Below are 14314 nucleotides of genomic sequence, written 5' to 3' on the forward strand. Positions count from 1 at the left end.
GTGCACGACATTCGTGGAAGATTTTCTGACAGCCAAAAACATGCTCCACGAAAATCACGAATATCACACACCAATACACACCATTAAGAAACGTATTCAGATGTGTTAAGTCACATTAAGAATGTCAGGAATGCGCCAAGAATGACGTAAATATGACTTTTGTAATGCGTCCTGCCTATGTGTAAACACGGCATTAGCTGACCGTGGATCTGTGATTATGCAATCAAAACCGTCCCGTTACGTGGCCTGGTTCGAGCTGCAGGTCAAATTAATGGTTCAGCTGAGTTGCAGTGGACTGCCAAAGCTGAAGGAGCCTTTCAGACCTTGAAACAGGACATGTGTGTGCAGTTTTAATGCAGGACACTCCCACGAATAAGCAAACATTAGCATATTACAGAAGCAAAGTGGATAATATTGAGACGGGGCTTCCTCGCTGTTGTCAGGGATTGGCAGCAGCTGCCTTTGCCTGGGATTCCTTAATTACCAGGCCTAGATTTGTTTTAACACAAGAAAGCAGGACTGCTTATGAGGTAATCCTTTCAGCCCTGGAACTCACAATTCACCGACATAACACAATTAATCCAGCCGCACGAATGGTGACACTTGAAGGATCACCACATGACTGTGTCCAGTCAACTGATGTGTTGTTGAGACGACAAGATTTATATAATCAGCCTATAGCCGCACAGCTTACACTGTCTGGATATGGTTCCTGTTTTATGGATGTAGCAGCGAAAGCTATCAAACAATTGCATCCTGATGATAACTTTACTGAAGTACAGGTTGTGAAACTACCTCAACCTTCCTCAGCACAATTTGCAGAAATTAAAACTTAAGCAGTCTGCCATATACATGATGCCAATTGGAAACAACGAGGATGTCTGAGAGCAGATGGCACCCCAGTAACTCATGGAGAAACCATCTCAGCTCTGTTAGACGTAATACACATACCAAAAGCACTAGCTATTATTAAATGCACCGCTCATCAAAAAATTAATTCTCTGATAGCTAAGGGAAACAATTTAGCAGAAGAACCTGCAAAACGTATAGCCACAGCTACTTGTTTAGTACCACTAATGGCTGACGATTGTGAACCTCTAACCAATTTAGCGTCATTAACAACAGCTCAATATGCACATCCTATACAGCTAAAGAAAGGCGCTGCTAAATTTACACAAGAGGGGGCCATCACAAAATGCAAAACACACACTGGCATTTTGTTCTCCCAACATCTATACGTGATACACATGGTCAGGACCATTGCGCAAGATGACTTCAAAAAGTCTGGTGGTCACAATTTTTGGCTAGTATGGTTGACAGAACACTACACGAATGTGATGTTTGTGTGCATCACAACATAAGAAAGGTGTTTGCACACATTACACCACCAGAAGGCCCATTTAGACATTTAATGCTGGATTGTATAGACCTGACAGAATGTGTAAAAGGGATTCAAATATATCTTAGCAGTAGTTGACAGATTTATCAGGAGAGTTGAAGCAGTGCCAACAAAGAGACTAGATGCAGATCAGTGGCCAAATTTTTTTCACAATTTGACCTTCTTTTGTACCTGATATAAAAATTGCTCTAAAAATGTTAGGAACCAAACAAAAGTTTGGATGTCACAGGGCACCATAGAGAGAGCGAATGGTACACTAAAAGCCAAGCTTGCAAAAAATTGTAGCCGATAGTCAATACAAAATTAATGGGGTAGATGCTTTGCCTTTTTACTTTTTACTACTTCTAACACCTTACAAAGCATTAGCAGGGAGACCAATGCCAATCCCCCATCTCAGAGGGCCATATGAAGGTCCACCACTTGAACAACGTGAAAGAGAACTAACCTGCTATCTATGACATTTGATACAATACATAAGGTTGTGTTTCAGAAGGTGAAAGCACATCCAAGTGCAACTGAGGACAGTTGAACCAGGAGAGTGGGTCTATGTTAAGGTGGTTAAATAGACGTGGGATCAAACAAGACAAGAAGGACCCTTTAAGGTGATCCGACACTACCCCAACTGGGCTGAAAGTAGAGGGTAAGAGACTTTGATTCTATCTAAACCACTGCTGCAGAGCACGTGATCCGAGAAAGACAGCAAGCAAAGGGACGGTCAAGCCTCCCAGTCCATGAATTCCAAAAACAATTTGAAATGTGCACTCATCAGACCACAGCACACTTTTCCACTTTGCGTCTGTCCATTTCAAATGAGCTCAGGCCCAGAGAAGCCGGCGGTGTTTCTGGATGTTGTTGATGTATGGCTTTTGCTTTGCATGGTAGAGTTTTAACTTGCACTTGTAGATGTAGTGACGAACTGTGTTAACTGACAATGGTTTTCTGAAGTGTTCCTGAGCCCACGCGGTAAGAGCCTTTACAAAATGATGTCGGTTTTTAATGCAGTGCCACCTGAGGGATCGAAGGTCATGGGCATTCAATGCTGGTTTTCGGCCTTGCCGCTTATGTGTAGAAAGTTAGCCAGATTCTTTGAATCTTCTGATTATATTATGGACTGTAGATGACGGAATCGCTAAATTCCTTGCAAGTGAACACTGAGAAACATTGTTCTTGAACTGCTGGACTATTTTTTTTTTTTTTCACGCAGTTGTTCACAAAGTGTTGATCCTCATCCTGTCTTTGCTTTTGGGGATGCTCCTTTTATACCCAATCATGACACTCACCTGTTTCCAATTAACCTGTTCACCTGTGGAATGTTCCAAACAGGTGTTCTATGAACAATTTTGAGGAAAAAAAATTCCAGAAATTCCAAAAATTCATTTTGGAATAACGCTGTAACATGACAAAATGAGGAAGGAGTGAAGCGTTGTGAATACTTTCCAGATGCATTGTACGTTAAATGTATGGCTTCACCTGTATAATTTAATCCAATTGTAGAAAATGTGGGCACCACAGCGGCTTAGAGGTTAGCACTAATGCAGAAGATCTTGAGTTTGTTTCCAATCTGGTCCTTTCTGTGTGAAGTTCCCATGTTCTTCCCATATTTACATGGGTTCCCTATGGGTGCTCAGGCTTCCTCCCACTTCCAAAGACATGCAGGTTAGGTGAACTGGTGACTCTAAATTGACAGCAGGTGTGAGTGAGAGTGAATGAACATGGTGGCGGCCTGTCCAGGATGTACCCTGCCTCTCACCCAATGACTGCCGGGATAGGCTCCAGACCACCGCGACCCTTAACTGGAATAAATAGGTTTAGAAAATGGATGTAGAAAATGGATTGTATTAACGGGTTAACACAACAACACACTGCTACAGATAAAACTCACACGTTTGGCCTGATTGGAAGACACTGCTGCCAAGACTTGCTGAAACACAGAAGCTGCTGGATCTGGTACAGAAGAGCTAGATAGACAAAAAAGTAAAGCATAAAAAAATTAAACAATGCTCTAATCTACAACCTTAAAATCCAACATTTCATCTCCACATATCAGTATCAGCACCTGACAGACCAGGTAGGTGTATCAGTGAAGAATATGGGAACGAGCTCCCATAATAATATCAGTGTTCTTACTGCACTGTCTGCCTTGTGTGTTAATGTGATCAGGACTTCATTGCTTGAAGGAGGGACCGACAAGCTGCTGAAACATCAGAATTAGAGAACAGGACACTGCAGCAGAAAGGGTAAAATGTAAGAGGGGTAGACTGAATATACACGGAATGAAAAATTAAAAAGAAAGCAAAGTGACTTTAGTGACTAGAAGAACAAATGAGACAACATATTACACAATAGATATGCTGTAGCCAGATGAGATGCAAGCATCCCCTGGGCCTCATCCGGTTGATGATGTCCTCAGGAATGAAGCACCCATGTGTTTGACTGTGCTCTGAGAAAAACGCACCACATGATCAGAGTGCCGTAGTCGACATTCCTTTACAATGCAAGGTGCATGCGCATTTTGGTATCCCCAAGTAACCGCATATATGACGACAAAAAAGAAAAAAAAAAAGTCATTCCACTGGTTGTTAAGGAAAGCATAAGTACCAAAGATTCAGTTGTAGCTTCATAGTCCACGCTTCATTTCATTGTGAATACTTACTGTGTTGTCTTGAATAAGAACATGGTAACAAAAATAAAAACAAGGCAGTTTTTAAAAAAAAAAAAAAAGGCAAGATCATTTAAAAAGTATAAAAACTTTACTGAAAAGCAAGAAAAGATGTAACGAGTGCCAGAAGGTAGAGGTTGAGAAAACAAGCCGAGTTGCAGGCAGATCAAGTGAAAGAGGTCCTCACACACTTCTTGTCAGCTAGCCATGGAATGGAAAAGACCAAGAACGGCAGCCAACAACTTCATAATTCTAGATGAATGAAAAAGCCATGTAGAAACAAACCATCATGAAAGGAAGTTTTTTTGATAAATTGATCCATGAGGACCAGTGTTGCCACAGTTACTTTGAAAAAGTAATCCAATTACTGATTACTCCTTGAAAAAGTAACTTAGTTACTTTACTGATTACTCAATTGTAAAGTAACTAAGTTAGATTACTAGTTACTTTTTTAGTTACTTTCCCCAGCTGCCGACAACAACCCTCTGCCACCTCAACATGACAATGATACCTGTTTTGCCAAAACTCACTTTATAGTCGCCCTTTCTTGACTTCAGTGAAAATAAATACTTGTTTTATAAAAAGTAAAATAATCTTTCTTGACCTCATATTTAACTGTTGACAGCACTGTAACAGTAAAACTTGCAATTTCTAACCTACATTGTTTATAAATGTAACTATTAAATTCTAACATTTTTCTAACATTTAAATTCTCTATAAACATTTTACTTGTCAAAATTATTATTATTTTAAGTAGTATTAGTAGTTGTAGTAAAAAAAAAAACACTGCTTCAAAACTGGATCTTTAATCTAGGGGTGTTGTGGGGGAGGGGGGCACATCCCTGCCCCACGCCCCCATTCCATCTGGATTCGCCCCTGCTTTGGCGTTTGAGCACAAAGAATGGATAACATTTATTTATGCAGAAAACATGACCAGATTTACAGGTAAGAAAGTTTTATTGTGTTTTTACATCATGTGGTCCTCAGAAAGAGAGTTTAGGTGCATTTGAGTGGAAAATAGTGTTAATTGTTGACACGTCGCGGAGGATCAGCTGTTTTTAACAAGACGATACGGAGCGGCTCAGCTCAGAATTCTAAATAAACGAGAAAAAAAAAGCATAAAAATGTCTTTGTAAAGCTCAGTGCAGGTGTGCTGGTGTCACCGCGCTTGAGGTGAGGACGAGTCGTAGCTGATGAAAAGCTCACAGCTCGCTTAAAGTGGGCAGTTCAGTCGAGCCCCGACCTCCTACCCACGGACCAAGTTTAATGCTGCTGTCGACCCACAATGCAAAAATATTAGTAACGCAAAGTGACTTGGAGAAGTAACTTTAATCTGATTACTCATTTGGAAAGATTAAAGCGTTAGATTACTCGTTACAAAAAAACGTGGTTAGATTAGAGTAACGCGTTACCGGCATCACTGATGAGGACACAGGCATGATGTGACTTTACAGGTTACAACATCTGTCATGACCAATGAGTAGCTCCCACCAAACTGGTACTATGGAGCAGATGCAAACATGGACAGAACCCATACTACGGTGGCAAGAGCTAGAACAAGCTACAACACAACTAATTTTTCATCTTAAATTAATAGTATGAAGCTGCTAGCAAAAGGAAATAAATAAAAAATATACAGATTACAAAATCTAACCCGTTCTTTCAATTCTTTCTGACAGCAAGTGAGAAAAATATTTGTTATAAGAGTTGTACCTGATGACAGTGGAAATGGGTAGAGCAGGACCTTTATCCTTGAGTTCCTGAACATTGACGACCTGAGGAACAGTCTTCAGAGTGGACTCTGTCAGTGAAGCACTGACTGTAGCTACAACACAGACACACGGGAGTTTTTTTTTTTTAAATACACACACAAAAAAAATTTAAATAGGGCGATATATATAGATAGATAGATAGATAGATAGATAGATAGATAGATAGATAGATAGATATATAGATAGATATATAGATAGATAGATAGATAGATAGATAGATAGATAGATAGATAGATAGATAGATAGATAGATAGATAGATAGATAGATAGATAGATAGATAGATAGATAGATAGATATATAGATAGATATATAGATAGATAGATAGATATAGATATAGATATAGATAGATAGATAGATAGATAGATATAGATAGATATAGATAGATATAGATAGATATAGATAGATATAGATAGATATAGATAGATATAGATAGATAGATAGATAGATAGATAGATAGATAGATAGATAGATAGATAGATAGATAGATAAACACATTTGTACACATTTTTGGGTAATTTGGGGGCACTAAATCCGAATCTGGTGTTAGTTTTTGCCAATCACATTGCGTTTATGAGATATGAAAACATTAAATAAAAAACCTTTTTTTTTTGCCAAAAGTAAAAAAAAAAAAAAAAAAAAAAAGTTACGTTGCATTTAAGCACACATACATGGAATAATGTTTGCAATGGGAATGCATTTCCAAAAATACTTTTATGCTTGCACTCTTTTTGTGCATTATTGACCACAGTGTGTAAATACTAAATAAGTGAAATCTATTGAAAAAAATACAATCTGGAGCATTACGCGGGTACACAGGTAAGACATCACTGAAAAGCTATTTTCTTAGTTTTGTGTCTCTCACAGAATTAAATTTGCAGCTTTAAATCAAAAGCATGCAATAAATAAACAAAAAGGTAACAATGCCACTTTAAAATGACTAGTAGTGTTGCATAAATCCAAAACATACCTCTGCACAAAAGCAGTCATGTTAAGACATCACAAATATCCTTTTTGTAGCTGAACTCTTATGAACTGCACAAGGGGCATCTCTCATCAAACTCCAGCTGTAATCTGCCATTATGCTGCAGTTCCATCGACCTTGGTAACTTTCTTCCATCACTGTGGTCTCCTGATGGAAACGCTCGCCCTGCTCTTCAAGTCGCCAAGGTTGTCGGGAAACTCGCTCAGGTGGTGGTGCAAGTAGTGCACTTTAAATGCTCATCCTACTCCCTAGTTCTTGCAGGGTGAGGAGAAGCTCCTTCATCATTTCTCTATAATTGTCAGCTTTTTTTTATTGCCAAGGAAGTTATACACCACATTAGCAAATGCATTCCAAGCTCGAGCCTTAATGTAGTCATGAAGTGGTAGTCCTTGAGCAATGTTCTGATCTGAAGCCTATCAAATACCCCTGCTTTTTTCTTCTCATAGCTAAAGCCAGGAATGGTTGAGCATATGTAGCCAAAACGGTCTCCAGAACGATCAAGTGATGACAAACTGCTACATTAGTCCAAGTTTGATGTGCAATGGTGGTAGAGTGATGTTTTTCTGATTTATGATATTCATTTCTCCAGGTTACATTGTATTTCTTGGTGGTCATTCTTTTTTTTACCCAATGGTCTTCGTTGGCTCTACTATCCCAGTAGCATTAAAATACAGGGATATTTGGTGTGACCTCCTTGTTGTCCCAATAGGAAATTTACCATTTTCAAATCCATGCCGATCAACTACTGCTGATCTCAGTATTTCTATTTTTCAAGCACAACCTTGATGTTTGTGTAATGCGTAGTTCTCCTTCAGGGTGACAGAGTGTCCTATACTGATGGATCCATACATGTTCCCATTATCTCGTAAGACACATTTTAGGCTTCTTTTTGAGGAATCAATAAAAAGTCTCCAGTCACTTGAATGATATGCAGGCAAACCCACAGAAGACCTGCATCCCATGCCTTATGTGCTAAATCCTGTTCTTCTTCATCATAAGTGGATGAAGATGTGGAAGAAGTAAACTCGCCCTCATCAATGTCTGGGAGAGCTTGGTGAAAATGGATACAGTATAGTATTTTATCAGTGTGGGGAACCGGTCATATAGCAGATGGTATGCTGGGGTATTGCAAATGTTTAAATCCCTTGACATTTAGAAGGCAGAAGTGGCAGTTATCTTAGTGGTTTTTTGGTTCTCTCCAAACCATTGGCACACAAAATCTAAGCTTAGCATTTTCCTTGAGACCAGGATCTCAGTGTTTCGACGCAAGTTGTTCAAACTTGGTGAGGCGCCCTAATTTTTGTCCTGGTCACCAAGTGGTACTCCAAAATACGCTCTTTTGATAAAAGTATTAAAGTAACGTCACACAATAACAAACGTTCCTTTTAAGAAACTAATGCTGTTACAGTCAAACATATGTTTAAAAATAACATTTCTTAACCTCACTACTTTGTCTGGAAAGAACTATTTTTCTAACTTCGTGGCTACTTCTCTTATCAAACACTGAATGAAAAGCTGCAGTCTTGCAAGTCTCCAGCGTCATAAATGATATTACGCCTCTTGCTCATATTTCACAAACCTGGTTTAAAAACTATGCTTTTGGAGCTGCTTTTGTGCATGATTAGTGGCATCAAACCCGTGAGTGAATGAGTAACGTTTGCGTAATCCATCAATATGGAACATGCAGATTGCAAAAGAACGTGATGTGATAGAGGTAATCTGAGCTCAGATTTGGATTCAGCACCCCAAAATTATCAGTTCTCAAAGTCCATGCAAGAAAGAAAAATGTTCTTTTTCTTGACTAGTTACACTTGAATTTGCAGGAGCACTGAACTGAGCTGCTGCACATTAAAACTGCTGAAGCTACAAAGCTCTCATCATTTTGGTATGGAAGTCTATGACTCCCCCAAGTGAACTACAGCCGGTATGGCAAGAACTACAATTCATAAAAAGTGCTTATTAAACAAGCCTATAAAGTTTTCTAAATGCATTCAACAATAAATAATTACAAGTCGCATTCAAAGAACGGCAGAATTTTTTCTGTTCTTAATACCGGGCTTCTGGCTGGCCATCTGTCTACGGAGAGCAGCGGTGGCTGCAGCCTGTTGAGCAGAGATGGTCACAGGTATGGTCTTCTCAGTCAGTGGAGCACCATGTTTCACCGTCTTTGTGACAAGAGCAGTGCTATCCGCCGCACTGAGGTTGATCTTACTGGTTGGAACTGAATTATCAACACAGACAAACATTTGTGGAAACAAGCATGCCTACTTCTAATATTGGTAGATTTTCAAAGGTATCATTGTGGTTTTAAAATACCAAGATGTTTGATCAGAGGACTTCACTGCAGTATGTAATCGGAAATGTTCACCTTATGCACTGACCTACAACTGGCCTGTGATTGTTGATAGTTTTTATGATGGATCGTGAGCGACTGTTTCAGCTCATTCTATAAATTCCACAGTTATCACATTGACACAATTTACTTACCAGGGTTGGCAATCGGGCTGAGTCCAAAGCCCATGCCCTGTACTGAGTGGACTTTGGGTAAAGGTGTGGACTGAATAGCCCCAAATCCGGGTTGGATGGAGGGAGTTCTAACCACTGTGGGATGGCGGGGGGTGGACAATGCTGGGGGCAAAGAAGTCACAGGGAATTCTGACTGGATTTCCTCCTCCTCTAGTTCCAAGTGAGCTGGGTGAGGCTCCAGAGACTGGGACAGGGAAGACGTTGAGCTCACATCATCCAAGTCTTCATAGTATTTTGTCGAAAGGAAAGCTGAGCGAGACAGGTTGGCTGGAAGACAAACATTACAACAGACTTCCCTTATAGCTGCACTGGTATCAGAAAGAATTTACAACAATTAACATTGTAAGACTCAAGCAAACATGAAATCTCATTAACAAATATGACACATCCAGGTGACTGCACTCTTCTAGCTTTACTTCTGTGCCATTAGCAGATTCACTGATGACACATTCACATTTTTGAAAGCTACTGACTTTGCTGAATTATGGACACATTGAAAGTACCTGGTGCCGTCGAGCGAACAGGAGGCATCCGTCCTTTGGACAGGAAGTTACGCAGCTGAGACTGTTTAGCTGACGATATCTTAACTGGAAGTAGAAACAACTGCAGTTAACTTTTGTTAAAATTGTGAACTCGTCATTATAATTATGACTATAACGAACCTGGAGACACGGGTTCAGTCTTAGAAGGTGTGTTGTCTAGCCTGGTTTTTAGGAGTGCATCCCTTAGAGCTGCAAGCTCAGCTTCCATACTGGGTGATGCAAAGACAAACAGATATAATTTTGATGCATCTCTTTGTTGAATCTAAATTAAACCATTACCCAAGTGAAGCACTGAGAACAATGATTACAGTGACAGCAGCCCAGATGCAAAAGTGCTCAATGCAAATTCAAAACTGTAACTTATGATTAAGATCTTATTTTATTTTCTCATTTCCCTCCTCATATTCCTTTTTCTGGTGCTATTTCCCACCTGGCAGGTGTTGCTGTGGCATTACTTTGGGTTGCATGTGGTGGATCATCTAACCAAGTGGAGGGCTTGTTGTAGAGGCACAGGGATGTGAGCTTCTGAATCAGCTGATCCAATCTACTCTTCTGCTGGTTGATGATGTAATAGTTGTTAGACAGTGAAGAGAACAGTCTATGTCTCCATGGTACCACCATGCACCTGCAAAGGCAACAAATATAACATGCCACATAACTGAAGAGAAACTGGAACACAAATAACTCCAACAACTGAATAATTCTGTGGCGTTTGCATGTATCTCCCTGTGTTTGTGTTGGTTTCCACTGGGTGCTTCGGCTTCCTTCCATACTTAAAGACATGCAGGTTAGTTGAATTGGAAAAAAACAAACAAACAAAAAAAAAAAACAGCAAATTGTTCTCCTACTGAACAAGATTATATTTCACTCACTAACCATTGCTGCACTTTTCTAATGGAGCATCATGTTTTAGAAAGACTAAAACATGGGGGGGGGGGGGGGTGACCATCTAGCCCCCTCTGGTGTTTAGTTACATTCCTGCATGTCTTAGTTTGAATGTCTACACCTGCTTGAATCTACAGCTGCCACTGATTGAGTGTGGTTATTTTAAACCGTAACATAGACATTACATTAAAAAAGGATATTGCTTCACATCCCACTTTAGTTATGCAGAAAAGTTAAATTAACTAAACGCATTTTTATATGGCTCATCAACTAAACTTAGTTCAGAACTATAGTAAAACTTAGGCCCAGAGAAATGCTGATTTAAACATTTTAGTTGCTAAAATAACAATAATAAGTAGTAGTAGCAGTATGTAAAATGTCTTCAAAAGTAGACCATTAGTCAAGGAGTGTTTTGGAAGGCACGCCCCCACACAGCATCCTCTTTCTGTCTGGATTCACCTCTGGTTTGCAGTCTGAGCAGGAACAATCAAGAATTTGTGTATTTATGTAGAAAGTGTGACCTGATTGAGAGATAATAAGGTTTTGTGAGCATATTTGACATCATGCAGTCCTCAGGAAGAGATTTTAGTTGTATTTTTAGGAGGGAAAACCAAACATCAGTGTTTGTTGTTAATGTCTTGTGGGTTCTGCAGCTGTGTTTTAACCTCAGCGAGGACACTCAGAGACACTCAGCACAGACTTTGAAAGAAAACTCTGCAGTCTGCTCGCTGTGTTACTGCCACACTGTAAGACACAAACACACAGCAGGCTGACCCCCCCAAGTGCTCCTCCCTCCGTCGGAGTGCACACAGGACACACAGAAACAGACGAGGAGACTCACTGCGAGCAGGAAAAGACAAAAACAAAACAAACAAACAAACAAAAACAAAAAAACCCAAAGATGTTATTCTTAAAATTGATTTTTGAATGTTTTGAACACGACGCACGTGTCCTGGGTATGGGGTACATTTTATATCTTGTGTCCAACCCTGATTTTGTGTCAGCGTGGATCCTGTCTTTTGACAGCTCAATTGACGGAAATCCCCCGCAGCGTTGGAGAACGTTGATCCCTGTATCTTGTACAGGCAGCTTTGTTACATAAATGAAAATAAATTGAATTGAAATCTTGTAAAAGGAAAGACAGGTGATGACAAAGTCCACCCCTTCACTGTAGGTATGCTATACTGTATAGAGGGTTTTCATGTGACGTATCAATCACGTCATTTTGTGTCCCGCGGCCATTCTGGATTACAATGTGGTGGCCGCTGTGATACGCTATGTGCATTTGGCGAACAATTGCAGAAGCTTCAACGTCGGCGTGAAGAAGCCTCACGGCACCGTGGCGCTGAGAGGGATCTGCCGCTACCAGAAATCCACTGCTCCCAGAATTTTATTTTATTCGGCAATAAAATTATATAAGAATACATAAAAATACTGCAGAGGATAACACAAGATCGCTTCCAATATAGATGCTTATTTACATTGTGGTCCTCAAGCACCGAGCTGCTGATCCGCAAGCTGCCCTTCTAGTGCCTGGTGAGAGAAATTGCTCAGGACTTCAAGACCGACCTCCGCTTTCAGAGCTCCGCTGTGATGCTCTGCAGGAGGCCGGCGAGGCTTAGCTGGTCGGCAGCTTCCTAGTTCACAATATCACAGTGTGACACTGTCGGCCAGTTCGTTACATCACCACTAAATTCACTATCTGGTATAAGATACGGATATACTGAACCAACTGCTACACATCTATCACGATAAATAGCTTTATCTCGAGGATTTAAAGCCTCGTAATAACCGTACATTCTCTCCATTTTTCTATCACGTGCCAGCCTCCTTGTAATCCAGAATGGAGACGGCACCTATCCTGCAGCAAATCGGCCATGTGATTGAAAACCCTCTATATCTATACTGTATTCCACTGACTGGCATAGGCAGACATATTCCAAATAACATGTTGGTTTGAAAATGCCTCCCAGAGGTTTAAGTTTCAACCGTATAAGCCAAAGCTGAAGGCCCCATGACTTGAAACTTTCAGACGGTACACTTTTCAAACTTGAACAATAAGCAAGAAAACAGAGAACTTCTGGTGGTTAAATTCTCATGTTCTTTGTCATTGCTGTAGGCACTAAGCAAAACGTCTACATGTACTGCTATAAAGTTCTGTGCGATGTAAGCAATGAAATGCAACACAATAAAATGGATTTTAATGACATCATTTCTAAAGTTTTCATGCCTGGTCTGTGACTGGGTGGGCTATCTGTAAGTTGGATGGGAAAAGGACAGAAACTTGGGCTATTAGTCCAACAACATGATGCTGAGAAAACACTGCATCACATTTGAAAATAATATCACCAACCTGCTTTGAATGCATGGTTGGCAAGCAGTGCCGACTTTCAAATGGTCAAATCAAATGAATCCGGAGATAGTGCCCGATACAAAAGCTCATTTAAATGGAAATACATCACATCCCAAAGCAGAGCCAAATATTAATTTCAGTGCGATATTCCGATTCTGCTAGGTATATTTCCCCCTTCCTGTCCGCTTGTAAAAATCTATCACTGATGGCAGAAGATGTTAAAGAGCTTGACTACACCCCTTAACGATGTAGAAAAGCCACCTGTGAAGACTGTATGCTGAGAACAATTGATGCGAGAAAGACACTGCCTGGAAAGCCACTTTGTGATGACAGACCAAACTGTTAGGAACACCAGTGGACCTTTGCACTTACTTTGTTTTTTTCTTTTCCACATGGTTCTCCCACTGGGCATCCAACACATCGTTGACATCATCAACAGTAAAGTTGACATACTGGTACAGTTTGCGAATCTCCTGAACAAGGGAGGGATTACAAAGCCAAATTGATCATCATTATACTGACAAGCAAAGTAAAAGCCTTAAATTAAAATTTAGGAAAAACATTCAGATGTGCCAATATCATTATCTTCTACCGTTTCTTTTTGCCTAACCTTCAGCTGTTCTTCACTGCGAGGGTCCAGAGGTTTCTTGCACAGAAGATGCCAGTACTGTTTGCTTTTGCTGAGCTCATTCTGAGAATTTGCTTCTTCTAGTCCTTCAAAGCCCTCCAGTAAGGTTGTCTTCAGTATACCAATGTCTCCATGAAGAGACTGAAAACAGAACAAAAAAACATCTGAACAGGCTGAAAACACAACAGTACGCTATTGTGGGAGACATAACGGGCAAGCAGCGAAACAATCATCACAGATCACTCTCTTCATTAGGTATGACTGTTCAATTGCTCATTAAAGCAAATAACTAATCAGCTAACCATGTGGCGGAAACACAGCGCATGTAGGCAGGTAGACATGGTGAAGAGCATCTGTAAAGCACTTTGGGCAACGTACAGTAGTGTTCAGAATAATAGTAGTGCTATGTGACTAAAAAGATTACTCCAGGTTTTGAGTACATTTCTTATTGTTACATGGGAAACAAGGTACCAGTAGATTCAGTAGATTCTCACAAATCCAACAAGACCAAGCATTCATGATATGCACACTCTTAAGGCTACGAAATTGGGCTATTAGTAAAAAAAA

General features: G+C 40.1%; 1 protein-coding gene across 1 annotated transcript in view; it reads right to left on the bottom strand.

Annotated features, from left to right (window-relative positions):
- nup214 (nucleoporin 214) overlaps positions 1-14314 on the bottom strand; it is a 71425-nt gene that overhangs the window by 24101 nt on the left and 33010 nt on the right. Inside the window, 9 exon segments of the mRNA XM_034192224.1 lie at positions 3282-3357; positions 5772-5883; positions 8867-9034; positions 9301-9606; positions 9843-9926; positions 10002-10090; positions 10312-10506; positions 13492-13592; positions 13730-13888. Coding sequence (XP_034048115.1) covers positions 3282-3357; positions 5772-5883; positions 8867-9034; positions 9301-9606; positions 9843-9926; positions 10002-10090; positions 10312-10506; positions 13492-13592; positions 13730-13888 — 1290 coding nt within the window.

This window comes from Thalassophryne amazonica, chromosome 17 (genome assembly GCF_902500255.1).
Source record: "Thalassophryne amazonica chromosome 17, fThaAma1.1, whole genome shotgun sequence".
Lineage (NCBI taxonomy): Eukaryota > Metazoa > Chordata > Actinopteri > Batrachoidiformes > Batrachoididae > Thalassophryne > Thalassophryne amazonica.